Below are 27,964 nucleotides of genomic sequence, written 5' to 3'. Positions count from 1 at the left end.
ACTAAAAAAAATTGGTCACACTCCTTTTGAAATTGAAGTTTTAGTCGGATGAAATTTTGTTAAAAAAAAGCAAAGGTGAATGAATGGAGTGCGCCCTCGCGTGACTGAAATTCGGTCAGACTCGCCTACAATGACCTGATAACAAAGTGCAGGACTGGAAGAAAGCCCCGTGAATGCAAAACACAAAGGGCCAAGAATGTGTCGGAAGGGCGTGAATACATACAAATAGAACCGTTCGCATACAACAAAAAATACATAGCTGTGCGTAAGTGTGAGTGCTTCTTCGATTGAAAGCGAGTAAATCCCGTTACTTTGCGGGTTTCTTAATAAGAACGTGCAAAGTGCGAAAATAAATGAAAGAAAAACTGCAATTGGGCCACTGGAAGCTGTGCGTTGTGGAAAAACTCCGTGGATAAAACTCGCAGTGACCTGAATTCAAATCCGATATTCCCTTGAGGCAACGAATCCTATAGATTTTTGTGTTTTGATTTATCTGTTAAAATTTTCCGTTTTCCGATTTCTCGCGTCATTATTCGACAGGCATTTTACACAAACATAGCCCTGACATCCTAATAGTTTTTACCATTTAACAACCGTCCTGCGGTTTGCATTTTTTTTAGGTTTTAGGACCAAATTTTTAAGTTTATATTAGTTTAAATTTGTTGTCTATTAAACAAAGATCTTGATCGTGCGACCCTGGATACGCATACTGAAGATTTACTGTGCTCCCTTTGCAGCAGCTCGGGATAGCACGGCTAATTGGACTCGGGAGCAGTGCATCATCTCCAGAAGGGATTCGGAAGCAGAAGAAGACCACCACCAGTAGGAGGAGGAACAGCACCCAAACCCAAGCCAGCTTAATTGGCTTAGGCGACGGTTGTTGTTGTCGGCCCTCACTGTCAATGTTGGTGAGTGTTTGCACATGTATAAAGAGATATATGAGAGTATATATGTATAAGTATATAAGTGATCCAGAGTGCCAGCTCAGTTAGTTTGTTGATTTCAATTTACCGAGTTATTCAATTGTCGGTGTCGAATTAGTAACTTTATCCACCCTTCCTGTGTTCTGTGGGAGTCTTTGTGTATCCATATCACCTACAGGCCTCACCTGAGAGACGGCATGCATAATTAATCCGATGCACTGCACTCATTGCACTGCGCTACAGGCAAAGAAAATGTGGCTACTTTTTGTACCTATAAACAATATCTATTTATTATTAATACGATTTGGAACAGGAGAAACATAAATTGTCATAAAACCATCTCAGCTTAACTGAATTTGTGGGTAATTTTAAGTTGTTAGGAGATAAAATCATGACTTTCCTTCAATCAAATACCTCTGAAAATACCATTTCCTTTTTAAATAGCTAAAAAAAAAATAGTTGAACTATTCAAACGGCTAAATAAAATACTTAAATGTATAACAAAATAACAGAGATACACCGAGATATCTTCTCAAATACTTATTGGGCTATATCGTGCTTTAAAAAGACATGTGGTAACCCATTTAGTTAGCAATAATGTCACAAATGATTTGTGTGATTTTAAAGGGTAACAACCACGAGTTGTTTAATCATTTTTGCGTGTAGCTAGACACTCAAAACAACAACAAAAAAAAACTCCACCGCAGATACACACTACACCACCGCAGATACGGATACATCCCTGACCTGCGTGGCGTTGAGATACAGATGCGAGTATCAGACTGCGAGTACATGTGCGTGTGTGGTTCCAAACGACACCCAGCAGAGACGAGTGTGTTAAAATGCATGTATTTATAGAGTTTATATAGCCCCGGCGACCAAATCCCAGCTACACACACTTCAGGGATTTCGGAAGCGACTTCAAAAAAGTGGGCAGCATATTAGTTTCCAGCTGATTAAGCAAATCCATAAGCTGCAAATAAACACAACATTTATGAACGGTTTTATAAAGAAGAATCCATCATTAATGGTGTATAAAAACTATTAGCTAACTTAGCTGCTATTTATTAGAGAATTATATACAAAAAAGATCCCAATTATTAGGTTCCACCTTTCCATTTTAGAAACAGGTTTTCAAATAACTAAAGAAAAGAGAAACCTGAATAAATAAGCTACAAAATTTAAGAATTTGCAACCAGTTGAGCGTATTTTACGAGTTTTCTTTATAGACCTCAAACAAACACTGGTTTATAGCCTACAACGGCGATAAGCCTGTTGTCTATATATGCTATTGGATAACAAGGCATAAGATTACAGACCCCAATAAACAACAGATTCATTAAATAAATAATATAGAAATGTAGAAAAAATATTGTAGTGAAGCTAGTGAAAACCAGTTAAAATCTGCAGGTTTATTAACCAGATACAAGTATACAAGAACTCTTAAATCCCTAGATAAGTCCAAAAATAGGTTCAAGTTTATTTAAGGTTTGTCATATGATAAGTCCAGACACAAACAATTGTATAATAACAACAGGAGAAATTCTGCAAGCTGGAAGATTAGTTTTCATCCAAGCAAATACTGACTCTGACTCAACCGAGGAGTGGAGTTACTTAATATGACGACAGAGAGTAGAGATTCATACCAGATATCAGATGCAAGGTGACTTGTAAATATAGCACGTATCTGAGTTTCTGTCAGTGTAACATGGCTTCCGTGTCATCCGTTCATCAGAGAGTAGCATAGCTACTTCTCGATCGTCTCCACCCCTTTGACTACTGCTCATTTCCGCCCTTCGAAAGACCTTTCCTCCGTCTCCGTCTCCATCTCTGTATCCACTCCATCATATTGCATTGCCCGACTTCCTTTGTTTGGACTCGCTCGTTCTTCATCTAAAGAAGTTCACTTTTGTATCTGTGTTGTGTGATTAGCCCATTTCTGCGGTTTTATATATCGGGGAGTGAGTCACACGGCCGGCGAAACAAGTTTCTCGCCTTGGCAAGGCATGGCATGGCACGACTTCACTCCACTCCATCGTCAAGACGGGGCAACCTGTTCTGCTCTCTTGCAATAATACTTGTATCTTTTGCCTCGAACCAAATGCCGCGTCTTTCTTGGATGCGAACTACTGCCGGTTGTTCCAAATTTTCATGTCGCCCGAGATGGATGCGGAGGCGTAGAGATTGGATGCGACCATGCCGCGAAGTGTGTGCGTTCTCAATTAAATAAGTCGGGGAATTAGTCGGTTAAACGAGTGACAACACAACAGTTTACTTTAAAAGAAGATTTCATTCACCACTTCGCCACTTGGAGCTAAAATTACCAAGAAATTGTGTCTGCTTCAGATATTTCTTATTTGTTCTTATTTTCAATCAATACATACAATTTAGTATATTACAGTAGTATGGAATGTAAATAATATATATAAGGAAATTCTCTCTCTTCTGAAAGCTAATTGTATTGATTTGTCAACTAGGGTTATCTCTCAGTGTTCTTCTTATTCAGATCGACTTACTCATCATTTCAATTGAGTTCTAGGTTTCTGAATAATTCATTAAAATTCAAATAAAAGAACATTGCAGCGTCAACTGATTATTCATCTATACTTTTACACAAATGGTGTCATGAGTATTATAATCAGAAAGGGTCATTGTAGCCTCTGTCTTTCCACTAATATTTTTACTATATTTTAATATATTGAAATAAATGCTTGATTAAAGTTCTCAAATAGTTATCGTTTCCTATCCGTTTTTATTTTGTAATTCAAAACCAAAGTATTATCTATTTGAGAAACAACCTTAATCTTTCAGTTTTAATAGTCATTGTTTTTTTCTCACAGCAAATAAAGTCACCAAGTTTCAATGCTAGCCTTGTCATTGTTTTACTTATCGCAGATTTTGTTAAACTATTAAGATTAATAAGTACTTTTAAAATTTTTACATCTCTTTTTTGTTGTACTTGGCTTGACATTTTGAAATCTGATGTGAATACTTCTAAATATTTATTTAGCAGTCAGCAGCTTTCGAAATCGGCATTGATTACAACTCGCTGTAGATTGTGTGGGGGTGAAATTGTTTTATTATTAATTCAACCTTCACATTCGCATTTAATTCTTTTGTTTATACAACCCGGTAAGCAAAAGCCGTCGTCAAGTTGTGTTATTATTATTCTGCTTTTCTGCTGATTTAGCCAACAGTCCACCGGCCACCTTGCACTTGGCGCTTCCGCAGATACAGTAGTTACTCCGTGCCTGTGACCCACTGCGGGTATCTGCATCTCTAGATAAGTTTTGTTTAACTTTGTCAACTTTCTCTTCTTGGCAAAAAAAAGAAGAAGAAAAACCTGTCCAAGTCAATCAGGTGGAGGGAATACAGCAGGCAAAATCCATTGAATTTCAAGAAATGGTTTGTTGCCTTTCTTAGGAGGAGGCTTTGACTCACATTACCCAAAAAAGGGAAACTTTATTACGCTATGCCAGACACAAAGGGTATATTGTATTCGAGTGCCGGCATGTAACACGGCTTGTTAAGGCACTTGGATGTGAATTTGAGTCCACATAGATTATATGAATCATTATATCAATTTTACAATTACGCCCTGGCCTCTTTTTTTTGTTTTGCTGCAAATTAACCAAAGAATTCCTGGTACTGGCAACTGTGTGTGTACATTTTATTACCTGTTTATGATTATTACTTTGTTTTTTTCTGGATTTTTCCATAAATCTAAATACGAATTTTATTAGAAGGTATGCACATTATTGTGTATTGTAGAATTTTTATTTATTTTAGTTGTTTACAAGGGAATTCTTCTTTTAAACATTGGAAAGTTTTGAGTTTGAACATTTTGAGGAGGGAAAATATCGAATAGTGTTCTTTACTAAGATATCATGGCATATAGCTATTCGTTTTATTTATTAGTATATGTAAAAGACACCTCTAGAAGTAATTCTTTGTGGGATATTTTCAACTGTTCTTAAGTGAATTCTAGCCCGAATTAAGGGCATATTGCGTGTGGCCTTGCCGGGCAATTGCCTTTTCCGCCCACTGTTCCAAGCGAGTGCAGCATCAGAGGGCGATGATTGCTGCTCTTTTGGTCCTTGGTCCTTGCTCCCTGCAGCTATCCCAGGCGCATGCGCCGACCTCAGACTGCCACAAGCCGAAGCTGCAAATTGTTTTGTTTTCCTCACAATTGCTGAGGAGACGACCTCTGGCGATGGTTGGTTTTATCCAGCATTTCGCGATTGTTTGCTCATTTCCATGGGCAAGTGCTTTGACTTCTGGCACACAGCTTTTTAGCTGAAAAGGAGAACTCCTCGCAGCAGGACACGAGTCCTGAACGCCGCGTGTCAAGGCCGTTCAAAGGCTGGTCCAATCCGGTGAATACAGAATTTTCTGCACAGCAGCACAGCGGCAGTACAGCAACGGGAGCAATGCGCCTCTCGCTTCCAGCCTTCTGCTTTCAGTTTAGTTTGCTCTCGGCCGCAGACAACGCTGCGTATACGCAATCGACACCGCACACAGCACCGAACTCCAAACAAATCCATCCAATCGCTGTGTGTTTAGCCACCCATATTAAAGCCCTGTTAGCAGGTGCAGGGCCCGGCAGTAAGGCGTCTATTTTTACACCACATATCATCGTTCACATCGTCAGCAAGTGCCCATCGTCAACACCCAGTAATCCAGCTCTTTCCGGAAAGTAAGCATTGGAAAACAAAAAAGCAAAAAAGAAAACGGGCCTCGGAAGGGACACCGAGAGATAAGCGCGGCGGAAAATGCAGTGCTCCAAATGTATATTTCCATACAGCTGTGTTCAAAATATTAGCAGTGATCCCTATAAAAAGAAAAACAAACAAATTATTATTAGTTAAGGAAATAGTAGCAGGTGATCTTTTTTAAAAAACAAACAAAATGTTATTGGTTAAAGAACTTTAACCTTGGGAAGACGATGTTTGTATACCCTTGCAGTTTATGATTGGATTAGGACGCATTTAAAACTGAAAATAAATAAGTAAAACGTTTAATAATTTCGAAAAAGTTTTATAAAATTATATACATTTGTTTTTGAAGTTTTATCAAGACTTTTCTGTTTAAAACTATATTCTGTTATCTGAATATATGCAGCTTTTGGCAATCATTCACACCCAAAATATTATAGGGACTTTATGTTTTAATCATAACTAAGCCAAAAAACCATTTATTTCAATTCGAAATAATATTCTATATTAGTTTTTGGAAGGTTAATAAATTTACATACTAAAATCAATATATTAAAAAAATTTAATTTTTCGTAATTTTTTTTTTACAATTTTCATAACCCCTTATAAAATTTTGAAAAAATTCATAAATTTTATTTTCTATCAAACATAGTTATACCGATTCTGCTTTTAATTCTGATCAAGAATATATATGGTTTATAGGGTCGGAAATGACTCCTTCACTGAGTTTCAAGCTTCTGACTTAAAGTAAAATACTCTGAAAAGGTATAAAAACTGGTTTAACATTTTTAAACTAAATTTCTTTAAACTTTAATTTGAAATGAAATGAAATTAAATTGAATTAAATTGTCTAAAATATACTATAAATTTCTTTCAAATATAAAAGCCTCAAAATCTCTAAAGCTAATTCCTATCTTAAAGTTACCGGATCTAAGTATCTTAGAATTTTCTTCAACTATCCTTGGGAATATATTGAAAATGTTTACTTTATTATTTTGATGCTAGCTGTGTATGCTTTGCTTCTGATGTTTGCCACTGTTGGCTGTTTGTCGGTCGCTGTTGCGACATATTCTATACAATGTTTGTAAAGGGGAGGCTATAAAGCATAAAATAAAATAAAGCCACGGACATGGAGAGCCGTTGAGCTTGGCCCTTCGCCTTCGCCTTCGCCCTCCCCGTGTCCAGTTCGGTTCAGTTTCCCCCAGAGTTCATTAAACCTTTCGATTTCTTTGTCTATGTTTATATAGTATGTCTTTTGCCAAGACAGTCGATGAGTGTAACTGCTGCTGCTGCTGCTGCTTGTTGCTTGCCCCCATGGCCATAAATTTACAGTTCCGAGCTGAGCAGAGTATCAAATGAGCACACTCATTGTCTTGATCGCGATACCAGTGTTATGGTACCGGCATTGGTTGATATACATACATATATAAATATAAGCAAAAAATTCTATGGATTTAAGTTACATTCTGAAAAGTAAATATCTTGTAAAAACCCTGGATTTTTAAGAAATTTTATATTTAAATGAGTCACGAGTTAGATTTTGATTAGTTGGAACGATTAAGAAAAGTATCAAACTAAGTTAAAATCTCCCATATTTCCTATATTGCTAATTACATATAAATTGCACATATTCCAATCCAAATACACAACCTTTAGAAAGTAGATGATTTAATTACAATTTATATTACATTCTAATAATGAAAAATCTACTAAAAACTCAACATTTAATCATTCAATTGATCGTTTTTAAATTTTTTAAATAATTTTAAAATATGTACTTAATATCAACTGTTCATTAAATGATTATTTTATAATTTGCTTTTACAACATTTTGCTCCAATTTTTTCTGTAATTATTGTTATTTGGATTAAATATCTGCAATGTCAATTGTTTAACAAGATAAATGTATGGCAAATACAGAAGCCGACAAGTGTAAACTGTGGTAGCATCTTATTTCTATATTATACCTAGACATTTATTGATAAGAAAAGTAATCGCTTCAGTAAAAAGTGATCGAAAAAGTCATGGCTTGTTTGGCCTTCGTATAACTACAAGAAAATATGCAATATGTTTATTATAGGTATATTAAATAGATATATTTATATGCTTATATTTTGGGTAAATTACAGTTTTTCATATATCATAACTAGGTAACAAAGTCATCAATTTTAATATAGATAGCTTTTCTATGCTAATTTGTATAGGGTTAGCAAATCTGCATATTAAGTTTTAGAATATTGGACAATTAAAATTTTTCACAATTTTTGAACATTTTATCGATGCATAAAATTTTGAAATTTTGAAGAAGCTTGAAAAAATTTTTTCCGGATATGGATAGATCAAATCGGCTTCGGATGCTGATCAAGAATATATATGATTTATAGGGTCGCAAACAACTCCTTCACTGAGTTTTAAGCTTCTGGCTGAAATGATAATGATGTAGCAAAAGTTAGCGCCAAAGTCAGGGTTAGTTTTAAAACTAAATTAATTGAATAAATTATTGAATAATTTTCAATTAAGTTAAGCTGTTAACTGTGAGCATACGTATGCTGATAGCCTCAATACAAATTAGTTTATCAATTTAAATTAAAACTAAGTAAAGAGGTATAATTGTCAAGATTAAGACTTACCTCAGTAAAGGACACGTGGCCATCCGTTTTTGTCATTGCTTAGTTAGTTCCTTCCCTCGTAGAGTTGTTTTCCTGGTGACTCCAATTGGGCTTTCCATGTTATCTACGAAGTCAGCTTCTTCCTGGCTATCCAAATATATAGCATTCGCCAGATGAAATAGTTGAGTCGAAGAGCAATCACTATCACTGCCACTATCACTGACGATGTAAACAGGCGGAGGGCCTGGCACTGACTAAGGGCGGCGGGCCTGAAGTGCCTCTATTTATACTCCCCAAGCAAAGGGAACAGAGAAAGTGAGAGCGAGAGTGCAAGAGATTCCTCTAGAGAAAGGTAGAGAGAGTTAGAGAGAAAGAGGCAGCTCAAGAGGTACGCTGTGGGAGAAAGAGGCAGTGGGAGAAAGAGGCATTGGGAGAAAGAGGCAGTGGGAGAAAGAGGCAGTGGGAGAAAGAGGAATTGGGAGAAAGAGGCAGTGGGAGAAAGAGGAATTGGGAGAAAGAGGAATTGGGAGAAAGAGGCAGTGGGAGAAAAGAGGCATTGGAAGAAAGAGTCAGTGGGAGAAAGAGAGATATAGTGAGTGTTTAGCATTTACGTGTACATTTAACGATATTTTCTGTGACAGCTATATTATATAGTCGCCCGATTTTAATTAAAAATTTTAATTATAAAATAGTACAATATCTAATTCTAATATCTAATAATATCTCAAATTAGATATGTTAAAAATATGAAAAAACAAGAAAGAAAGCTAACTTCGGCACGCCGAAGTTTATATACCCTTGCAGATAGAACTTCTATGAATAGGAATCCATACAATATAAATTATATATATTTGTGTTAAAAAACAATGAAGTAATAGCTGCTTTCATTTCATTCACCTATATATATTATATTTGCAGTTTTACATACACAGATTTGCATTTTTCCTCTACATCAAACGATCGTTTGTATGGCACCTATAAGATATAGTCGTCCGATTTTCATAAAATTTACCACAAAATTTAAGATTAATATAAAATAGCTATACCTTAAATTTGATGAAAATCAGTTGAAAACTGAAAAAGTTAAAAAATTTTTTTTTTAAATTTTACGATCATTCCTATGGCAGCTATATGATATAGTCGTCCGATCCGGCCCGTTCCGACATATATACGAGTGAGAGTATATAGAAGGCTAACTACAAAGTTTCATTCAGATAGCTTCAAAACTGAGAGACTAGTTTGCGTAGAAACGGACAGACGGACAGACGGACAGACGGACAGAAGGACAGACGGACAGACGGACAGACGGACAGACGGACATGGCTAGATCGACTCGGCTGTTGATCCTGATCAAGAATATATATACTTTATATAGTCGGAGGTGCCTCCTTCACTGCGTTGCAAACTTCTGACTGAAATTATAATACCCTACAAGGGTATAAATATAATTTAAATTCCAACAATTTTCTGATAGATTTTATGGCAGCTATATAATATAGTCGTTCGATCCCTTCCGACTTTTATACTAGTAAAAGTAAGGCAAGGTTTATTCAGTTAGATTATTAAAACTTCGACTATTTTGAGTACAAACGGACAGACAGTCAGACGTTATTGCTGAACAAGAATATATATTCTTTATATGGTCAGTAATAACTCCTTTCGCTTTGCAAACTTTTGATAAAAATACCCTGAAAGGGTATAGAAATGCGTCTGTTTTAAAACAGATCTTCACCGTTCAGTGCTCCCAACACGAAGTGATCTGCTCTGACGCAATACTGATAAAAAGTTTAAAGATAATTTAAACAAACAAATAATGCCGCATGTTACACAAACCTTTTTTGTTGTTAGAAGATTAAACATTTAAAATTTCACAAAACGAGGCTCGTATTTGCCGGCGCGTTGTTCATCGCCTCGGTGGCGCAGTTGGCAGCGCGTAAGTCTCATAATCTTAAGGTCGTGAGTTCGAGCCTCACCCGGGGCATGTATACTTTTTTATAATTATTATTATTTTTTTAGTATTACCTAAAACGTTTTTTTTTTTCTTCTTTTTCTATTTTATACACCTAACATTGAGTTATTTAATATTGGGGTAATTATGCAAATGCATACACGCAATGCTTGGCGGGTGACTCATACATATTTCCCCTTCAGAGAGCATTCAACCAAGGCAAAGAAAAAGGGGTTTCCCTTCCAGATAACACCTGTCCATATGGGCAAGTTGCCAGCAACAAAGCTCAGCTCTCTTCGAACTGCACTCAGTCCTTTTGTAACTTTGCATTCGGTCAGAGCTAGCTAGCTAATGCCTCATCCCATTGTCATCTTCTCCGGGGCTTGCCTATTTATTGACCTTAATTGATGTCAAGTGGATGCGAGTGCTCCGTGATAGGGAGCAGCAGGGAGAGGGATCAGGGAGCAGGGAGAGGGAGTATGCTCGGGAACCAATCCTATATCTATTACCCCATTGGCCTGGACGAACCACACCAAGAAGTGAATAATATTCTTTATTGCCCCTGCCACGCATTTATTATTGGCCCAGGACATGCCACGGCCACATTATGGGTGTGAGCTCCGCTCTGCTCTGTCCTCGAATACTCCTAAATCATTCTGTTGTCTCCATTTCCGTTCTTAATTCGAAATAGTTGGGGAAGAAAGGATCAAAGATTAATATGATAAGTGCCTATAAAATGTCAAGCTCCCAAATGATAACCATTTGCATATCAATTCGAGCGCAAGTTCCAGTGTTATGGCCCCAAGTCAGAGAAGTTTTAGATAAAATAAGAATAGTCTCTTGCGATAAAATGTAACTAAAGTGAAGTCAACCAAATAAGAGATTTAAAAGAGCGTATAGGCTTTTTGAAAAGTGGATTCTTACTTATTTTTAATGTATATATGTTTTAGCAATTTAATTAAATATACAATTCTCTACTATTTTACAGGCCACTGAAGTGTGAAATGGGTGTGGTTTTCAACACCGAAAGGATCAAGAGTACCAGAAGCCGCTTCGAGTGTTAGTGAATTTCAAGGGGACATTCCTGCATCCTAATCCGCCTTCCCCACTAAGATGAATTCTACAATGGAGTTTACAAACACTAAGCCGATGCGTTCCAAAAAACGACGACTGCGTCGAAGGCGCCAGATTGCCTATTTGGCCATATGTGGCTTAAGTGTAGCAATTTTTGCCATTGCATTGGCCACGCTCATTAGGCCAGCTGCGGCTGACGATGATCCTCCACCACCTGAAGATCCACCGGCTGGTGACCCACCGGCTGGAGACCCGCCGGCTGGAGACCCGCCGGCTGGAGACCCACCGGCAGGAGATGCACCGGCTGGAGCCCCACCGGCTGGAGATCCACCGGCTGGAGCCCCACCGGCTGGAGATCCACCGGGTGAAAAAGCGCCCGCTGATGCGCCAGCATCTGACCCTAAAAATCCACCTGCAGATGAGGGTGATTCGGGTAGACCGTGGCGCGAAGGTTACTCGGGCGATGGCACAACCCACGAGCAGCTCGGTCAGCCCCATTGGACGCCTGTGGAGTATACACCTTATCGGCCGACAACGAACTATTCCGAGGAGCCGCCAAAGCTCACGTCGGCCATGAACCCCATCTTTAACTTTACGCACTTTATATTCGACACGGTGCTGTACACGAATGATTCCTTTCCACCGGGTGAGTGAAGTATTATTAACTTGATGTATTCCTGATATAATTTAATTTTTCTTTGTGCAGGATATATTACGATAAAGAATGGAGACACCCTTCAATTGGGTCCGAAAGTGCAGGAAAATGATTGGCGCGATCTGTTGGCCCATTATTGGTTGGTTTTCATTTGGATTCTTCTGCTCATGGTACTGATCATTGTCGTACCTTTTATAGCGTAAGTAGGATCCTCATTATTCCACTGTTCCAAATAATTCTGAGTAATCCCTAATAATCTGTGTCCTCAGCGTTTGCTACTGCTGCTTCTGTTGTTGTAAGCGCTGTCGCCAGGGCTGTCCACCGTGCACCAGCAAACAGGATGCCCAAAGGCGCTGCTGCTGCGGCGTATGCCTCCTGCTCCTCATAATTGGACTAATGTGAGTGGCGCTCTCTAATCCATCCCTTGGATCAACTTAAGCTAACACTCTTTGCGACTTTCATAGCTTTGGAATTATCATCGCTTTCGTTACCAACAAAATGCTAGAGGACGGTTTCGGAGAGACCGACAAGACGATGAAGCGCGGCGGCCAAGACACCTGCACCTATCTGAAGGATGTGGCCGATCATGTCCACCATTTGTTGGTGTACAACTACGAGGAACTCGAGACACACGTTAATGATCAGCTAGCACGTAAGAATTTTATGGGTCAACGTGTTCATATAGCCTAGCTAACATACTTTGTTCCCTTCTCTAGGTGCCCACGATCACATATTTTTGGATTTAACCGACACATCGCAGAGTACGTCGTTGTCTGACCTGGAACGGGTGCTGGATAACATGCCGGAGGCACTAATTCTGATGAAGGAAATTGATAAGATGCAGAAGGACCTGGTCTTCTTTGGCTCACAGTTGAGAGATGGTAGGAGACAACCTAAAGGCATACATCGTTTCAACATCTAAAATTTGTTCGATTCTAGGTGTCCGCGGCATGAAACGTGATATTAATTTCGCCGTGGCCAATCTGTGCCAGGTGCAGATGTGCCAGAAGTTCCTCGTCAGCAGCAATATCGAGCATATTGATACCTCGCCGTGCCTGCACTTTGACTGGGTATGTTATAGCCCGTACACTTTACTTAACTCTCAATAATGTCATGGTTCTTTTTAGCTTCCCAACACCAAACAATTTATTGACGGCATGCAGGAGATCATTAACATGAAATATGCTGCGATACCCAAGAAAGGCCTGAAGCAACTGAGCGAGGTCAAGGAAATGGTCGCGAAGCAAATGTCCTTTGTGGTACCAACAATTTCGCGCGATCTGAACAAAGGCAAGGGCGTCTTTCGGGAGCAGGCCACCAGTGTTCGCAACGTGGTGGAGGCTGTGCTGAGTGATATACACCACAAGACCCTGAGTTCGACCAAGTCCTTTGAAGATGTTTACACGAAATTTGGACCGGATCGCAGCGTAGTTAGCCTGCTTGTGGGGCTCATCATATTGCTGGTAAGGAACGGTTCTCTTTTAAAGTGGCAATTGGTTTCATCACCGTTCCTTCCTATTTATAGATTCTATTCATACTGATCTGGGCTTTGCTTTGCGGATGCTTCGGACGACGGCGCAGTGGTTACGGCGACGAGTGCTGCAGCAAATCTACCGGCGCCACCTGCCTGCTAATGTGAGTGGACAGCACTAAACACACAACTAAACACCTCATCATTTCTCCTATCAATTGCAGAGCCATCATACTGATATTCTGCGTTTTCTCATTCATTTGCCTCGTTGGACTTTTCTACTTTGTTATCGGCTTGGTGACCTATCAGGGCGCTTGTGCCCCGTTGCGGGATCGCGAGAACAACGCGGTTTTCCGGCAACTGGACGCCGCTATAGATGTGAATCGCTATTTACCGAGGCATGACGATAAGGACGCGCCGCCAATGAAGATGTCGAGTGCTTTGAAATCGTGCAACGACAACGAGACAGTGTTCGTGATGATGCGACAGCATAAAATCTACGACATCAATGACTTGTCGCGTGTCAAGGTGATCTCCAGCGACCCCAGTGCGGTTCGCATCTTTAACGACGATCTGTCCAAAGTGAAACTGATCGAAAAGGATGATCGTGAAAAGCTTAAAAAGTTGGGCCAAAATCAACTGGGGTCGTATCGCGGCTCCACGTACTCGTCCAGACAGTGCACCAAGTTCACCCCCATGAATCTCATCGCCCTCTCTGAGCAGCTGTCGAGCCTTTCCAACGATCTTGAGTATCCAGCCTATGGCTGGGCCAAAGTCTCCTTCTGGAACGAGGGCCTCAACGCCAAGACCTTGCACCGCAACTTTGTACCGAAGCTGACCAGCCTTGTGGAAAAGATGAGAGCCACTTGGAAGAAGATAGACGAGATGATATTGTTCAACAATCTCGATTTTGAAGATTCCATCACACTTCTCTCTAAAGCGGTGATTGATTCAGAGGAATTCATTCAGACGCGCGGCAAGGACTACATCAATGTGCTGGGCACCGGTTTGACGACCACCATTCAGAAGCAAATCGATGACTACGTTAAAATGGTTATGCGGGAGGCTAACGAGAATGTGGGACACTGTGCGCCACTGGGTTATATATACCAGCGTGGCGTTGACCTCATCTGTCACCGTTTGGTGGATCCAATTGTGAGTTTTCTAAAGAGATTTTCCTTACTTTTCTAGCCTATTTTGTGAATAAGTTATTAATTGATAAATGTTTCCTTTTAGAATGGCTACTGGGTGGGCATTCTGCTATGCGCCTTTCTCTTCCTACCCATTCTCTATGTGGCCCATCGCCTGATGTGTCTGTACAAGAAGATCTATCCCTATCTGGCTACCGTGGGAGCTGGCGGCGTTGTCGAGGGCGGGTAAGTGGTTCTCTTTATCATCCCCCCCTGTCCATTCCATTCGCTTTAAGCATCACCCTAAAACCCAAAGCTGTCCCGTATGCATGGGTGCCACCCAGGATATCCGCGGTGGCGGCGGTGGCATAACAATTCAGTTTGAGGAAGTTACTGAGGCTGAGCGCACGAACAAAGTCGAAGTGGAAGCGGAAGCGGAAGCTAAAGACAATGACAAGGCTGATATTACCCCGGAGTTCGAGGTGGTCGTTCCAATGAAATCTTCTAGCAAGACCAAGCAGGAATAATGAATGCTTAAACGATTGTAGAAAATTTGTGTTATATATTTTTTAAAATTTTACGCATGCACCAAAAGATCATAAATATTGTTAACGTTTTGAAGCGCAATTATCACAACCAAAAAAAAACATTGAAAAAGGAATCAACCAAAAACTATAACCTGTATTCGTTCTTCTCATTTCACCGCTAACCAAACAACCTCATCCGCACCACGCAGCAGCGACTATCTGTACGACGCTTATAGTGAGCGCGAACGCGAGCATGTTCCATTGGCGAAGTAAGCGAATCCATTCCGTTGCATCCACAGCCATTCTGTGCGCCGCCTGGCTAGCAGCAGCCTTTAATGCTCTCCCTGTATTAACCTTTCCCTCGTCCCTGCAGTGTACCCAAGAAGCGACGCAAGGCCTATGAGCGACGGCACCGGGAGCAGCAGGACTACTATGAGGATGCCTCACCCAGTGCGTCGCGCGCCACTCGCTCTGGCGGAGAACGCGGTGGCGGTGGCGGAGGTGGAGAGCGCGGCGATGGCGCTCCAGGCAGCAGCAGCATGCGTTACAACGACATGGCACCCACGTAAGTGCCTTCCCGAGTCCAAGCGTGGCTTACTTCCTATCTAAAGTAGCTTACATATGAAACGACTGTCATAATTTGTAAAAAAGTAAACATATGAATGAAAAAGTAGGAGAATATTAGATAAACCAAAGGAAGTCAATAAGAAAAAGGAACCCTTCTTCTAACAGAATAATAAAACTCTAAAATCCAGAGTAAAATCACACTTTGAAAGCACAAAAACCTTTCCTGCATTAGTATCCAGTAAATTCTTTTATCGAAAGCCAAGAAGTGAATGTCCTATCATGTTAGTTTCTTTAAAAACCATTGAATTAATCAAATAAGTTGCATATTTAAGCCAGATATGATTACCAGTTATGACAGTTGCCTATTAATTAGTAAGCCTTCTAACAAATTAACCATAGAACATGCCTCATAGCTGCCTAACACTGACCAAGAGATTCGCCTTCGATTGCATCCAGTTTCCCTTGCGTTCATTTGGAATTCGCTGCTAAAAATCGCTAAAACGCTAATTTTTAATTTTGTTTAATTTAGCGCTAAAGCTGTGGCCTCCAATGGCGGCACACGGCCAAAGGCATTGGCGGCAGATGGTTTCTTTTAGGCAAATGGTCCCTCGATTCGCTCGGTAATGTGTGCCAGTCAGAGCTCAGAGATTCAATCGGTGTGCTTCCCCCAGCCTCGATTCGAGAGTGCCCTCCCCCGATTGTGGTTCCCCCTTTAAAAACTGTTTACCTTGATTTAAAGCTTTGCTTAAACAAGAAAACATTTGCTAAAGTTTCGTTTTAAAATCATTTTAAATTTGATATATAAAACGGAAATACGTGACACCAGCATCAGTTCAATGAAGAATATGGTGTAATTTGGTTTACATTTTTTTTTATAATTTATGTATTGTTTTTAATCGCTTTTTGATATGATTTTAAACTCGAACAGTACACTCCTGCTGTGTTTTGTGTTCTTGTTTCTCTTGGACGAATATGCTTCTCGTCTCTAGATTGCTCCAAAGTCACAGACACTCACTGGAAGCAATTTCCTAGACCCCAAAAGCCTACAAATATACGTTTCCTGTACGAGCTAAGCTGTTGACCCAAAACTCTAACTAAACTGAATACAATTTCTTAACTAACCTATCTGTTTCTGTGTTGTGCGTGTCGCGTGGTCGTCGCACTATGAGTTTTTCGAATTATATATACATTAGTATATGATTATTATTAATGTATTTATTAATTACAACTTCACAGGCACTGGGATCATGAGCCACCGCGCTACCACAATCCCCCAGCTGCGCCGCCATCCTCGGAGTACGAGCGTCCGCCGCCCTACTATTACCCCGGGGCCTCTGAGCAGGACTAGAGAGTGAAGGAATGAGTTGAGAGGTGGCAACATGGATGACGATTTTGATTTGAACCCAAACCCTCACCTATCCCCCTTACACTGAGACTGTACTTTTAGTTAAAAAGCGTAAACAAAAGCATAACTGAAATTATATAATTTAATTAAGTAGTACTGTAGCATCACACATGTGTTATATATATATATTAATATCTGCCATTGACCTACAGAAGATGATGTTAAGTGCGAAACTCTGAAATTCACTCAAATATCATTTCACAATTATGTATGTACTTTGAAAATGTTGCCAAAAGACGACGATGACGACGACGATTATAATGATGATGAGCACTTAAGAAACATGGATAGAATGGATAGATGGACGCATTTAATGGTACAGAGAAGAGATGATCATCTATATAGATAGAAGGTCGCACGGCACAGGCGTAGGATCTGATGAGTCAACCTTGAAGAAGTTTGGCATTCGCCGGACCGCAAGGTCGCTGAAGCTTTAAGGAATCTCATAATTTTATTATGCACGACGACGATGATGAGAAAAATAAGCAAATATCTAGCAAGCAAGCAAAACTACATAAATAACCGATCAAACAAGAACACTTCATGGAATCTGTAATACTTCCAGCAAATCAAAATCAAGAGAAGATAAGAAAACAAGAAAGAAATATTTGATCAATACCAAAACTGCCATTTTAATTTAGAAAAGAGTGCAGTACCCAGGAGTTGAGAGTTATTCAATGCATTTAATGTATTTATTTTAGATTGAAAATTAAAAAACAAAATGTAAACCCAATACACGCGACACTGATTGAACACCAATCCAACTGCAAATCAATAAACTGGAAAATAATATGGATACCAACACGTATCTTTAACACGTTGTCATAGTTTAGTAAGTGAAAACCAAAAGTATGAGATGAAAAATCGAAACCCCGTAAAGCATTTAAACGTTTCCCAATTGTATTGTCTAGGACCTAAGTGCAAGCTAAACCATACACAAGCATATTGTACGGATTACACACAACAAATACATCATTTTTAGTATTATTATTATAATTAAGAGTGTATGTTGTATTTTACATTTGACGTACATTAAATGATTTCCGCTTAAGTCAAACAAACAAAAAACATAAAAAAATGAAAAGTCAACTAACCAATGTATCAATATATTGCCGCGTGCAAGTAAAGAAATTATCGCATAAGATCCCCGAGAAGAAAACACACAAAACCAAAAAACACAAAAACCCAAACCAGTTGCCAGTCAATCATCGAGCTCCGTTGATGGTTGTCTCTGTCGTTTGCAAACATTTTTGTCAATAAACTTCAAATGGTTTTATGTAAGTCTCAAAATTCTTTTTAAATCTTTTTGGAGTCTTTCTGTTATATTGATAATGAAGGAAGAATAATACTAATTTGTATTTAAGCTTCATTCATATATCCATGAAGATATAACAATGGATTTTTTCGTAATCTCATGAGATTTATAAAGATTCTTCAAAGAAGTATGACTTTTTGATACACGTTACCTAATAACAAATTTAAAGATTAATTCTTTTAATATTTCCCTACAATCTACATATATTGAATATTCGTTTTTATTTTGTTCAATTTACATTACAGTAATATCTGATTTTTAAATCAAATTCGTTAAGAGAAAAATTTGAAATGATTAACAACAGTAACATGAATGATATCATGGAACTTGCATTTCCCCCGAGGTTGGAATTACCCATGTTTAAGAAGGAGGAGCCCGATAAGTCTGAAACTTCAGGAGAAGAAGCCGAACTGAAGTATCCGGATGAGGATTACCTCTATATTCCACTCTACTCCGTTCCAAATGCTGTCACGGAGGCCTTGGTGGGCAAATCCCCAGCGCCCGATGAGTACAAAGCGGAAAAAGATATTGGAGCCAAGGCGGTAAGTGATGATTGGAAGGATTATCTGGCCTCGCAGAAGCTGCTGAAGATACTGATCCTCCTGCTGTTGCTTCTCTTTATACTGGTGCCTCTCTTGGGGTGAGCTTTGCTTTTTAATTGAGTTAAATATTTGAGGAGCAGCTTCTCCTCTTAGACTTCTGTGTGCCTTCTGTTGTAGGCGATGCAGAAGGCGCAAGGGATTCTGCCCGATAGTGCGCTATTGTTGTACCATCTTCCTGATCATTGCCGGAGTCCTTATGCTGTAAGTCTGTGAGTCAGTATTTGTAACTACAGCGGATCAGGCTGAATGAGCTTTAGTTTATCTCTCCTATTTGCTATAATGGCCACCGTTCAGTTGAACACGAGCCTGAAGAAATCTGGGGACTGTTTCTCTCAGTCCCAATCCGGCAAGTCGAGCGAGAATATAATCTTCGATTCTAAATCCGAGTACACGCGCCGTGTGCATGAGACCAACTATAACCAGTTCCAGAAGAGGATCGAAGGCCAGTCCGTTGCCACTGGAGCGGTGATCCGTGCCCAGGCCTTGAGGAATCTGACCGAGGTTCTAAAGAGCATGCAAGGAGCAAAGCCGCTTCTGGAGGAGCTCAGGGATGAGCTGCCCATAGCCAAAGGCTTGGCCAGCAGGTTTCGAAACGGTGAGGAGCTTTGGGGTTTTTAAAGGATTACCAATAATGAGATTTCATGATCCTCGACAGCGTTGAGTGCTGTCAAGCAGAATCTCAAGGTATTCCTTACCTCGCAGTGCAGCCACAAGGAGTGCGGAGATTTCTTCAGAGATAATAAAATCACTATGCTAGACGAGGGATGTCTGCACTATGATAAGGTAAGTACATTTCAGCCTAATAAAAAATAATAACTACCTTTCGGAACAAATTAAAGCTTCCCCGAACGGAGGACTTTACCAAATCCATTGAAAAGTATCTGGCCAGTAACTTTGTCAACTATCCGCTACTTGCTGCCCAGCGAATTGCCAAGGTGATCAGGAATCCCATGGATAACCTGGTGGTTAAAAAGGATCTCCATAAAGGCAGTTAGCGGGAAAACCATAACCATATCCTTTTAATTCTGCCAAAGTTCACCCTTAGCCAAAAAGGTGCCGTTGATTGGACTCCGATTAAACGAGAACCAAACTATGAGGGAGGATAAGCCAAAGGACTCTTCTTCTCCCGCAGCTGCTCTGAAGGGAAAGATGGGACGGACATGGTATAGAACCACGCTGGGATGGCTTATTCTACTCCTTTTTTTGCCCATCCTCCTGCTTATTGGTGTCCTGGTGACTCTGTTCAGTTGTAGGCATGCCAGAAGGATGCTCTGTGCATTCATGATTGCTGCCATAATACTCTTCGCTTTGAACATTATCCTGTTGCTTTTCTTTCTGGTCCACGGAGCCTTGGCCCATCAAATTTTCTGTTCTGGGTAAGTGTTTGAAGCAGCTCCAAGGTAAAGTAAACAATGGTTTATAATTATAGAAAATCTGGAGGGTCAAAAATGCTTTTTGATCCACTTGATTATCTACCCGAGTTAAGATCTGGAGATCCTTTGCAGAGGTGTGCCCACAATGAGAGCTTGTTCAGGGTCTTGGCTCAGAAGGAGCTCTATGGGAAGAAAAATGTCCGAGAATCTCTGGAGAAAGTAATGGTAGATCCTATGCTTGACAATCTGGTTCCCCAGGCGGCGTTTGTAAACCGGGAACTCTTGGAGAGTAATCCCTTCAGTTACAACAGCTCACATTTCACCCGACACATGTGCCGGGAACTGGTGCCGGAACCCAGGCCGGGTCCTTTGCCAGCGCTAATCGGTAGGTTGGATAACCTGACCAGAAGTGTGGGTTCGTCCCCTTTTCTGCTCAACCAGACCAGTTACCTGCGTGCTGCCCATAAGGAACTGGGGCAACCGCTGGCAGCGATCATCCAGCGACTGCTGGATAAGCTAAAGAAGTTGGATCACCTGCTAACCAGCGGTTATGGAAGCTTTGCCAGATACATGAGTCGCGTTCTAGAGAAGATCAAGCAGGTTGACCTAAGCGGCGATGCCGGAAGTTATTTCCTTGATTCTGGTCTGGATAATAGCACCAAGATTGCGTTGGAGAGCTGTGCTCCACAAACTCGACAGTATAAATTAGATATGGATAGGAATGTTCAATTTGAGGATTACTGTAAGAGGATTGCCAATCCAATGGTGAGTGGATATATACATATATCTTAAATTGTATATAATAATAATTTCCTAATTTTCCAGAATGCCATTTGGTTCTGGCTTCTACTCTTCACCCTGCTGCTGCTGCCCGCCCTTTGTTGCAGTAATTATTTGCGACGTCGCTTGCGATGTTGCAGGCATGCATCGCAGGATACGCTGGTGTCCTGCTGCGGTGACAACTTTGTGGCCCACAGTGCTTTGCCATTGGAATTGGAATCACACTGCAGATGCTATAGATATCTGCCAGTGTGTTCGGAAACGAATTGTGATCAAATGCTAGTAAACAACTGTTGTGAGCATCATTGCTGACGATTAAGTAACTAAGAGAAGTATTTATAAATAAAAATATACTAGAAATGGATCAGAGTTTCCTAGGTTCTTATTTTTAAAAGAAATCAACAAATTAAATGCAAAAATATGAAAAATATATAATATTAAATAGCATACTTGTAGGAGTGAATATAAATTCTGTAAAAATGTAAATGTATGGATTTACTTGGGTCTTCAGTGCTTGTTTGAGTTACGCTTATTTTTAATTGAATATTTATATATAGAAATATATGAAAAAATTGAGGGATATATAGTCTCAACATTAATCATAGTTGCTTTTCAAAATCTCTCAACATTTTTCCAAGTTACTACATTATTATGACAATTATATTTTCTCCATTATAAAATGTTATTTATCAATTCAATTTTACTTTAAAATAAAGTTCCTTATCTAAACTAAATTCAAGATTAAATAGACACCTTTATAAATCTTCCTAGCATCACAAGTCACTAGTTTTACACAATTTTAAATCACAAAAAAATAGAATAAAGAACCTGAAATGAGCCATATATTTCGAGTTTGTCTTGGCTTCTCCATGATAATGAACTTGCCCATCGGTCTGTGTCCCAGACTGTGGGAGACAACGGCTCTGAGTGTGTTCAATAGGAGTAAGGATACTACTCCTTCCTGCTGCTCCTCGGACTGGCTGATACAGCTGCAACAGTCCTGGTGCCCGCTGCTTAGGTTATTAATTCTGGGAATAATAGCACTTCCTATATACAATGTGGTACTCATCCTGGTGGGGTAAGTATTCCAATCTAGGAACTTGGTTAGAAGATTAACCCTGGGATATCCCTTAGCTGGCGTTTCAATGGGAGCACCAGGAGCACTGCGGAGCACTTGATAAGGCTTCCAGTGCGGCAGCCGCCTCCGGTTCCTCCAAAGCCTCCACCACGCATAAGGCGACGTCCATCTTTAACTCCTCCTAAGAGATCGAGCAGCCCTGAAGTTGAACCCAATTCCACTGACATGAATCCCTTTGCCGACCAGGAAGCGTACCAGATCCTAAGACGGAATCTTCAGCTAGTTCTAAGAGGCCTGCAGAATCCGCCTTTAGAAGTAGCACCTCCTAGAATACCGGAACCTATCATGAAGCCTACCGAAATACCTTCCGGATTGCCTTCCGGGATACCTTCCGGGATGCCTTCCGGGATACCTTCCAAAGTTCCTTCCAGAATACCTCCCGGAATACCTTCCGAGCAGCTACCTTCTAGGATTCCTTCCGGATTACCTTCCTGGTTGCCTTCCGAGATACCTTCGGATATACCTTCCGAAATACCTTCCGAGATACCTTCGGATGCGACCTCCTTGTGCCCGTTTGAATCCCCAAAAAGTGAGGCCCAAAAGAAACGCTCGAAGGTCATCTTCAAGCGTCTCTGGCAGAGATGGAGAAGCCGAAACAAACTAAAGAAGTCCAAGAAATCACTGGTCAGCGCATCCTCTTCCAGCTGCTGCAGCACCAATGGCTCCAGTTGCTTTTATGTTTATTTAGAGGAAACCTAACCAAGTTCGAAGGCTGCACACAGCCATGTAGATTTATTGAGAAATCCTATGCGAATATATGTTATATTTTTTTTAAGATTAAATGTGTGCTTTAAAGACCTTGGCTTGGGGGAACGCCTCGATCGTTATTAGAACACATCCGGTAGCTGACAATAGAGCTAAACGACAAACCTTGTTCTCGCATCAATCAAACGCAAAGGAAAACGCAACTTAAAACTCAAAACTGAGAGATACTGAGAGAAACACAAAATAAACTCTAAACACAAAAGTAAAGCAAACAAAGGCGAAATAAGCCCAAGCAACCTACCACCAACTACCGGGTGAGCTTGCTCGTTCGCCGACTGCCTGATTAAGGGGCAGCGAAAGCAGATCGCTATCGTCACTCCATCTCCGACTCTGACTCTGACTTTAAGCCCACTCCACCGGCTCCACCTCCAACATCCAAGTGCAGCTCCATCATTGTCTGTGCCACAATGGCAGGAAGGGAAGAGGCCAAAGAGCACGGGAAAAAGGCAACAGAAGTTAATAACTTAAGGCCACCTGAACAGCCTATGCTCTGCAGCTTAAAAAGCACTAATTAAGTCTGAGTTGATCTCACAAATTATAAAGAATTATTTAAGTAATAATTTAAGAAGAAGGGAATGCTATTTTTGAAGGGAATCATAAACATGAAAAGAACATTATAAGGCCTATGGAATAGAGAAACCATAAATTTACGATAACAAACCACAATGCCCTATAGAATTTTATAGTAGGAAATCTTCAAAATATATATAATATATATACAAATATATAAGCCCCTAGTCACTTTATTATATAGATTCCTTCACAGCTGCTCTTCAACTCCTTAATGATTTCATATTGATTATTTCTTAAATAAATATCTACTGTAAAGCAAATATTGTAACAAGCTATATTTAATCACAAGATCGTTCAACACTCTGCTAATAAATATTTATATTTCAACAACTGAATAAAAAACCCCCAAAAATGTGAATGGAATAATGGTTAACTAAACACAGAAACCCTTTTGAAGGGCATTTATTACACACACACGAAAATTACAGAGCAAAATGAGCGACGACAAGACAACTCCCAGACGAGTTTTTTGTTCTTCCGCTCTTTCAAGTCAGACCCAAAGATGACCAGAGACCAGATCCGCAGCCGATCTTGTATGGCAACCGGAGGCAAGGCCATTGAAAAGTGAAAAGCCGCCGTATGTGTTTGTTCACAATAATTTGTAGCTAAAAATTAAATCACGTTTCTTATCAGCGATGCGATGCGATGCGATTGTGAGTGCCTTTCTTTTTCGACAATTACCAAAATCATAAAGGCAGACAACGAAATTACCTAGCAACAAAAAGTAAAAAAAAAGCAGTAACAAGTAGCAAGTAAGAGTAACAACAACGAAATTTCACTTTCAATTTCTGAGTGTGTTTGTTCGGTACAAAAACAAAAGACTTAAGGCACGAACTCGGCCGGCCGCAGTGAAGGTTAAATCGTTCGATTTGATATTCAATCTACGATTTCGAAAGCCGAAAGCCATGCCAATGCACCAATGGAACCCTCCAAGGGAGGTCTCAGCTCCCACCTGAACCGCATAGAAAATCCATTCCATGGGATAGATCACTTCTCAGCTCTCAAGACTGGGAAACTCTCTTCCTGCCTTTCGATTTTCCTTTTGCCTTTCCGTTGTGAAATCTAGTCCACTTGCGAAACAGAGCATCTCGATGAGTTTTCTCGTTCGAAACTGGCACACACAGAATTGCAAAAGCCAAAGGAAAAGGCAGCGGAGAAAAAGGAAAAGCCAGAAAGCAAAAGCTGCTGCAACACAAAAAGAAAGAAACATCAAATGGCAAATGGCACGCAATGGAATTGGGCATTAAAATGCACGCAATTAAGTCGGCCAATTTGATTTACAGTGAAAGGCGGTGAAATTTATGGCATGCAAAGCGTGAGAAGGCATCTTGGCCTCAAAATTGGCCAGAAATTGCAAAGCCAAGAACCTCCTTACTGGAGCTCAGATTAAATTCACTTAAAAATGTTAGTTAATAGGTCTAGAAATTGCCAGAAATCAAGTGGCATTATAACTATGTATATATAAAGTGTTATGAAGAAATTAACTGAAATCTAAGAAAGTAACTGAAACATTATCTCTGTATCATTGTGGATGAATTTAATTGCTTTTATTTAAGGTTCCTAATTTATTTAAGCTTTTAATCCGGTGAAGGAATCATTTCCGACCCTATAAACCATATATATTCTTGATCAGATAAGGGGTTACATCGTTAAAATTGTCAAAAATTTGTCAAAATTAGGGTTTTCTTAAAATATTAAATTTAGTATGTAGCTTTATTAAGCTTTGAAAAACTAACACAGAACAGCTTTACAAATTAAAATCAAGGCTTTATTAGATTAGTTATCATAATTTTAATTATTTGATTTTTTTTAATTGTAATATAAAGACTTCGTTTTGAAGTGAATTTATTTAAGGTCTTCTTGTTTGTTTTATAACAAAAGAAAATAACAAATAAAACATTGGTGAAGAATCAAACAAAGCTTAGCTTAGTAAAGATTATGTTAAAATTCAGCTTCCCTGATGGAATTGTTAACTGTCGAATTCTCTTATATTATATTATTTATTATATATATATTATTTTTATACACGGTTATATGAAAATGTATAAAAATAAATACATAAAAATGAAACAATAAATACAAAAAGTACTCCTTATATTTTGCAATTGCCTTTTTATATTTCTTTGGGTTCACTCAACTTTTCGGACTTTCGTTTTCATTGAAAGTTTAAACTTTAAACCCAATTTGTTGACGTTTGTTCGCTGATTGCCGCCGCTATTTTTCCAACGGGTGGGCGTGGCTGGGTCAGGAATTAAGCTGGGAGATTGGACGCGGATTCGGTATGGATTTGATATTGGCTCGGATCGAACTCCGCTTATGAAACCCTTTCCATTGTGCCCAAACACACACACACACCGCACTATGCAAATGAGACGGAGCTGAAAAGGCTGCCACCTCCTGCTTTCTATCGTGTGAAACGATTGCCAGCCAAGTGTTATGCGCTGCGTATTTTGTAAATCATATTTCGAATTTGAATTTGCATTTGCCACGGCTTGACGCAGTCACAGTCCCAGTCCCAGAGGGAGATGCTTCAAAGATGGAGATCTGGCCAGAGACATTTGGCTGACACGGCTCTGTGGCCGTTTGTCTTTATGCTAATCAAACATGTTTGTTTACAAAATCCCCCAATCTGATAACAAATGGTGGATGCGACTGCTTCTGCCGCCTCCCCCTAAAAAGAAATGGGTGGTGACCGGTTTCACCTGGCTGAGTTATCGAACCGAAAGGTGTTAACCCATTTAAAATTTTCCGTACTTGAGATATGAAAGAGGTTAATGATAATTTGGTTAAATTATTTGAGTTGGTCTCAGGTTTATAAAGTTAAGAAAGCTTAAAGATTGATGGCTCTTTGATTTTTACACTGGAATGTTTTCCAATAAATTTAAAAACGTGTATTTTTTAAATAAATGGTTATCCTGGCCATGAACATAAATTTAAAGCAATTAAAGCCATACATATTTTATCAAAAACAAAGCTTAAAATGAATTAAATAAGTTAAAAAAAAAAATATGAAATAAAAATCGAAACCAGTGGAAGCAAGTTTTGGCTGGAAGTCCGTTCCATTGGAATACTAAATACCGCTATTATTTAGTTAACACTCTGTTAATAGCTAACAGTGCTCTGCCAGCAGCGACAACGAAAAAGCCGACCAAAGGCAAAGCCACAAAAACTGAATTTTCCATGCAGCTCACAGCGCCTGCGCGACTGCAAACCGAAAATGTTTTTATGCTGCTACTGTTGCTTTTGTTGTTGTTTTTGCTATTTGTTGTTATTTCTCTGATTTTGTTGCTGTTTTTATTGGACTACTCGTATATGGCGCTCGTACGTGGCCTGCTGCCTGAAGTCTGAAGCTCAACAAGCTTCAAACCGAAACCAAAACCAAAGCCGAGCTCAAAACTAAACTCAGTGAGGCTCTCTGCTACTTCACGCGCTGCACAGCTAGAAAATCTTTGGATTTTAAACTTGAATAAGTTGAATAACTTAAGATGTGAATAAAATAAATGCTTTTCTATTTAGAAATTAAATTAAAAGTTAATCAATTTAATTGAAGATATAATAATGAAAGAAAACAAACTTAGGGAAGCCGAAGTTTATGACCAGTAAGTATCCATGAACATTAATCCTATGACCAGTAAGTAACTATGAGAAGTAAGTATCTATGACCAGTAAGTAACTATGATCAGTAAGTATCTAGATTATCTAAAAGTATCAGTAAGTATCAAAGTGTTTAAAGGGGACCATGGCAATAAGGAAATAAATTGGAATATAAAATGTAGACCTAGGACTGATACCACCAATAGCCTCTTCATACATAATATAAATGACATGGTTAAGACTTACCGCAGTAAGACTTCCTTCCAGTGACCAAGAATTGTGACTTCATCCAAGTGAGCTTCTTCTTCGTCATCCAGATGTATTGCATTGGCCACGTCATATTTTTGGGATCGAAGGGTAGTCACTATCACTATCACTATCACTACAGATGTAAACACTAGGTACCCCTAGGACAGACTGAGGCGCGCGCGCCTTCAGCGCCTCTATTTATAGTCCCCGAGGAGAGAGGAGCAGAGAAAGTGAGTGTGAGTGAGAGAAGGAGTTGCCTCTAGAGGTAAACATAGAGCGAGAGGCAAAGAGAGAAGGGAGGAGAGGCAGAGAGACAGAGAGACAGAGAAACAGCGAGCTGATATTTAATCTAACTATGAGCAGTCATTAACTCTGATCAGTAATTAATTATGAGAAGTAAGTAACTCTGAACAGTAAGTATCTATGACCAGTAAGTAACTATGATCAGTAAGTATCAATGAACATTAAGTAACTCTGAACAGTAAGTATCTTTGACCAGTAAGTAACTATGATAAGTAAGTATCAATGAACATTAAGTAACTCTGAACAGT

The 27,964-nt window shown here is 39.6% G+C and overlaps 3 protein-coding genes, 1 long non-coding RNA gene and 1 other non-coding gene across 18 annotated transcripts in view; 4 read left to right on the top strand and 1 right to left on the bottom strand.

The window, feature by feature from the left end:
* Window positions 1-18,305, top strand: promL (prominin-like). Of its 11 annotated transcripts, none has more exons than XM_020950921.2 (15): window positions 1-75; window positions 738-908; window positions 11,184-11,915; window positions 11,976-12,123; window positions 12,194-12,322; window positions 12,389-12,576; window positions 12,641-12,805; window positions 12,864-12,994; window positions 13,052-13,387; window positions 13,450-13,559; window positions 13,620-14,550; window positions 14,632-14,771; window positions 15,262-15,321; window positions 15,426-15,617; window positions 16,856-18,305. In XM_020950921.2, exons 3-15 carry the CDS (start codon window positions 11,309-11,311, stop codon window positions 16,965-16,967), a joined length of 3,249 nt encoding a protein of 1,082 aa, XP_020806580.2. In that variant the 5' UTR covers window positions 1-75; window positions 738-908; window positions 11,184-11,308; the 3' UTR covers window positions 16,968-18,305. The 11 variants fall into 11 exon arrangements, with proteins under 11 accessions (XP_020806580.2, XP_086694956.1, XP_020806578.2 ...); XM_020950919.2 differs by having other exon boundaries at window positions 4-265; XM_020950920.2 differs by having other exon boundaries at window positions 4-271.
* Window positions 4,658-27,964, bottom strand: part of LOC110182796 (uncharacterized) — a 39,070-nt gene continuing 15,763 nt past the window's right edge. The window contains exons 3-5 of one of the 4 annotated variants that reach the window (XR_015273005.1): window positions 8,269-8,640; window positions 5,857-5,917; window positions 4,658-5,754 (exon numbers count right to left, since the gene is read on the bottom strand). This is a non-coding gene — a long non-coding RNA (uncharacterized LOC110182796). Of the gene's footprint in view, window positions 5,755-5,856; window positions 5,918-7,289; window positions 8,062-8,268; window positions 8,641-27,964 lie in introns of those variants that run through there. The other 3 variants (XR_015273027.1, XR_015272998.1, XR_002319583.2) reach the window with 3 other exon arrangements.
* On the top strand, window positions 10,156-10,228 carry TRNAM-CAU (transfer RNA methionine (anticodon CAU)). The gene has a single exon. It is a non-coding gene; the product is annotated as a tRNA-Met (tRNA).
* On the top strand, window positions 18,518-21,459 carry LOC110182793 (prominin-like protein). The gene is made up of 8 exons (XM_086839229.1): window positions 18,518-18,979; window positions 19,061-19,142; window positions 19,236-19,536; window positions 19,597-19,724; window positions 19,781-19,931; window positions 19,987-20,317; window positions 20,371-21,079; window positions 21,140-21,459. The coding sequence occupies exons 1-8, from the start codon at window positions 18,630-18,632 to the stop codon at window positions 21,404-21,406; spliced, it is 2,319 nt and encodes a 772-aa protein (XP_086695355.1). The 5' UTR covers window positions 18,518-18,629; the 3' UTR covers window positions 21,407-21,459.
* On the top strand, window positions 21,702-23,014 carry LOC110182795 (uncharacterized). The gene is made up of 2 exons (XM_020950928.2): window positions 21,702-22,172; window positions 22,229-23,014. Exons 1-2 carry the CDS (start codon window positions 21,928-21,930, stop codon window positions 22,929-22,931), a joined length of 948 nt encoding a protein of 315 aa, XP_020806587.2. The 5' UTR covers window positions 21,702-21,927; the 3' UTR covers window positions 22,932-23,014.

The sequence above is a fragment of the Drosophila serrata genome, unplaced genomic scaffold, assembly GCF_035046125.1.
Source record: "Drosophila serrata isolate PLE 108 unplaced genomic scaffold, ASM3504612v1 contig_71, whole genome shotgun sequence".
NCBI classification, from domain to species: domain Eukaryota; kingdom Metazoa; phylum Arthropoda; class Insecta; order Diptera; family Drosophilidae; genus Drosophila; species Drosophila serrata.
The sequence above is the reverse complement of the archived record's forward strand: the minus strand, read 5'-3'. Positions and strand labels throughout refer to the sequence as shown.